This window comes from Mercenaria mercenaria, chromosome 9, assembly GCF_021730395.1.
Source record: "Mercenaria mercenaria strain notata chromosome 9, MADL_Memer_1, whole genome shotgun sequence".
NCBI lineage: Eukaryota > Metazoa > Mollusca > Bivalvia > Venerida > Veneridae > Mercenaria > Mercenaria mercenaria.
The window spans coordinates 64990826-64994581 of NC_069369.1; the positions used below are offsets into that span (position 1 = coordinate 64990826).

The following is a 3756-nucleotide window of genomic DNA, read 5'->3' on the forward strand; positions in this document are numbered from 1 at the left end:
TACACACTCCAGTCCCAAACAATTTATGGGGGTAACTGGTGAATGACATCTCTAGTAGCAGAGGCCAAAGTTTCACATCAGTAGAATCAATTAATAAATCAACTTTAATAAGGCTAGCTGCTAAATTTACAACAGTTCTAATGTTGATAAGTAGATTCCTTATATTTTGTTGTCCTCTAATATTTTTATCCACGTCCTTGGAAAGTTGTTTTGTTTAGCGTGATATCTTGAATACTCCTATTTTATCTGAGCATTGTTTTGTAATGAAGAGAGTGTCCTTTTTCTTATTGCATGCTATTCCATTTGCTTCTTTTGAAACATCAATGGTTTGAATAAGCATCCCGTCGTTTGTAAGAATATGAACCGAACCGAACGAATCCAGCACATATATTTTTCCAGCATTGTCAACATACATGCATTTCGGTGACATGACACTATATTTAAAAACTTCCTTTCCACTAATTTCAAAGCAGTAAAGCTTGTTAGATGCGTTACAACATTGAAGATAATATCTAGGTGACGTTGGGGATAATTTCAAAGACGCAATCTGACTGGCATCTAGTATAGACCTTGCTTTACCAATGTCTTGCCAAAAAGCTCCTTCAGTTGTTAGTATCTGTAGATACCATTTCCTTTCAGTAGTATCATACATCGAAACAAGCAGGCGTGTTGTGTCAAGAGCGTGCACATCTTTTGGTGTGTACTTTGTTTTAAAATTCCTCATCCATTTAAACTCAGGTGATAACCAGACAAATGCCACACGGTTGGCAGTTGGTAAACATACCACAAGATATTTTTCATTTAGAACTGTCATGTTACCAGGGAGATGGGATAAATCTGCTGTGTCTTTATATGTTAAGTCTTCCTTCACGCGTATCAGTCTTGGCTGTTTACTGTCGGACAAGACAACACTACCATCAAGTAGAGTGATGATGCCAGCAATGTATGGTTGTTTCTCATCGGGTGTCGTTAACGTAACGTCAGGCATGTGTACAATATTTGACAATCTTTTTGACTTGGTGGCCGTTCCATGCAATGCTGCTGTAGCTTGAGCGCTTTTGGAAGAAGTATCCGAAACATTGCTACTTTCATTTGATTGTATTCTGTGACGTTTGGCTTCAGATTCTTCCATTTCCGCATCAGCACTAGAACATGAATAATCACTGGATAAATCATTCTCCCTGGTTAAAGCCACCTGTTTCACAGTCTCTAGGAAACTGTCCATGTCGGTTTTCATGTTCACATTACTCGTAGACGTTTTTGTATTGATAACTGTTCTACAGTGCATGATTGGATGCACATCTATGGATGTTATCAGTGTGTCGAAAGCCGGAGACAATTCCACTGAATGGGTAAACATGTCGGTAGTGACAGAAGCTTTGTTTGTTTGAGACTTGTCTAGCTGTTGCATTATAGAAAGGATGCATCGGAAAATATCAGCGTTTGAATTATTACTTATTATACTTTGTAGAATGTCCTTATTTTCCTTAGCTGTTTGAAGAGTCTCTCTAAAAACAGTCTGTTGACTAGTAAGCTCTGCAACTTGTGCCTTTACCTTTTTATCTACTTCGTCTAGAATGTCCTTCTCGCACTTGTTAAACTGCTTTAGTATTTTATTTCTAAAGTCTTCTATATATCTTTTAAGGTCTTGCCTTTCTTTATGACTTTCGTCTATCAATCTCTGAATTTCTTTTTCTTCTTCTTTGCAATGGTCTACGACACTTTCCAAATCTCTTGTTAATTGTTCATTAAATTTGTTTGTTTCTAGCTGCTTGCCTGCTGTTTCAATATCAATGATGGTTTTGCAGTGAAGCTTTTGTATCTTCAACAAACACGTGCTACACATTAAATGGTCATGATCTATGCAGAAGAATTCGAGCTTCTTCTCGGGATGGTAACAACAATTCTGAAAGTTTTCTAAGTCTTTATTTGTCTTGGAAGCACTACTCAGCTTTGTGATCGCCAAAAGAAGATGATTTCTTGTTGCTTTACTACTGCCATGGATCTCAGCACATGTTTTACACTGTGGCTCTTGGCAAGTCAGACAGTACTTAGTAGCCTTCGCGTCTTCATTTCGAAACTTGCATGGACCACATATATCCATATTATCCATAACTTAGATATTATTCTTCTTTCATCTAGATTGATTAAAAAGTACATACTGATTTTAAAAATATTGACATTTTTTTTTAAATATGCATGCATAAAACAGAGCGAGTTAGTTTATGAACTAGAATAGAAATCATGAAATGATAGCCGTTATCAGAAAACTATATACATGAATCGAAAAGTGTTGAACACTGATTTAAATATTGTTATCATGGTGTAAACAGTAATTTAAAACGATTGATTTAGATATTAAACATTTTATTTTGCAAACGGTTTACCATACACAGTACCTGTAAAAAGCATACTCCCTGTCTTAATTTTGTGTCAGTTATTTATGATGGTTGATTTCAGCCATATTGTTTTGGCATGTTGGCGAGACGAAAACACGACACAACGAAAACACGAGTCGGTTTGTTTTTGTGTTTTCATGTTGGCGGGATGAAACACTTAAATACGACACGTTCTACGAGAACATTTGACGTTTACAAGGTGTCGACAAGATATATTTATCTGTCACATTTTCGTGTTGGTGGGATAAATATGTCGTGTTAGCAAAATAAAAACTTTTAGATAAAAAGTCTCGATCTGGACAGAAATGTAAAATGTCCACATTTCGAAATTCAGGTTTTCAAATCTAAACGGCAGTTGAAACATTTTGAACAGCCCGCAGAGCTAGAGGATTCCATCTCTTTTACTGGAAGAAGAAGAAGGCATACAGACACTAAATAACCTGAGCACCTATGAAAAAATGGTAGTCGCATAATGGCGGATTCAAACAGTTCTCAGTTTTTTTTGCTGTAAGAAGGATTTTTCCTTGAAATCATTGCTATATATTGGTTGAAATCATATTGCATGCCTATACTTGACATACTGGTAGCATTTGCATGTTGAAAAAAGACTCCAAACTGATTTAACATGTGAAATTTATTCATACACCCCTACCCTAAATTGTGATTGTCATTTGCTTATCTTGAACGGTTTGAAAGATTTGCACGTAGCCAAGAGTGGAAAGAAGATACTTGGCCATAAGCTTGAGTTCTTTGTTAACCGGGAAGGGTCTTGATGTATACACTAGTATGCCCCCGGAACAAGCTACAGATTACAAGTTATTGAAAACAGCCGTTCTTAAAAGATACCAGCTTACGGAAGAAGGTTTTCGGGCTAAATTTAGAGAAGGTAAACCAGAGCAAGGGGAGACGGTATTTCAATTCATGGCTCGTCTTGATAGATACTTTAGCAGATGGACGGAAATGGCGGAGGCCACAGATACTTACGACAAGTTGAAAGACTTAATTATTAGAGAGCAGTTTACTAGAACCTGTTCACCGCTTTTCCTTAAAGAAAGGAAACCTAAAAGCCGCAATGACGTCATTACTCTGGCAGAGCAGTACATAGAAGCTCACGGTGGTACGATTACTTACAGTAAGAATCCAAAATGTAATAATAACTCCAATAAATTCACCCAACACCCAGTTCAGTCGCCAAGCCCAAAACCCCCGTCCTATGATAAGGCAGTGCATAAGAAAGTCACATGTTTTATTTGCAAAAGTGAGTGAGTGAGTGAGTGAGTTGGGTTTTACGGCGAATCGACACAAAATGGTCATATATCGCCAAGAAGAAGTCATATTGCAAACGCCAACTGTAAAG

General features: G+C 37.1%; 1 protein-coding gene across 1 annotated transcript; it reads right to left on the minus strand.

Annotated features, from left to right (window-relative positions):
- Window positions 1-214: 214 nt before the first annotated feature.
- LOC128559313 (uncharacterized) lies at window positions 215-2104 on the minus strand. The gene has a single exon (XM_053550615.1). It carries the CDS (start codon window positions 2102-2104, stop codon window positions 215-217), a length of 1890 nt encoding a protein of 629 aa, XP_053406590.1.
- Window positions 2105-3756: the final 1652 nt, after the last annotated feature.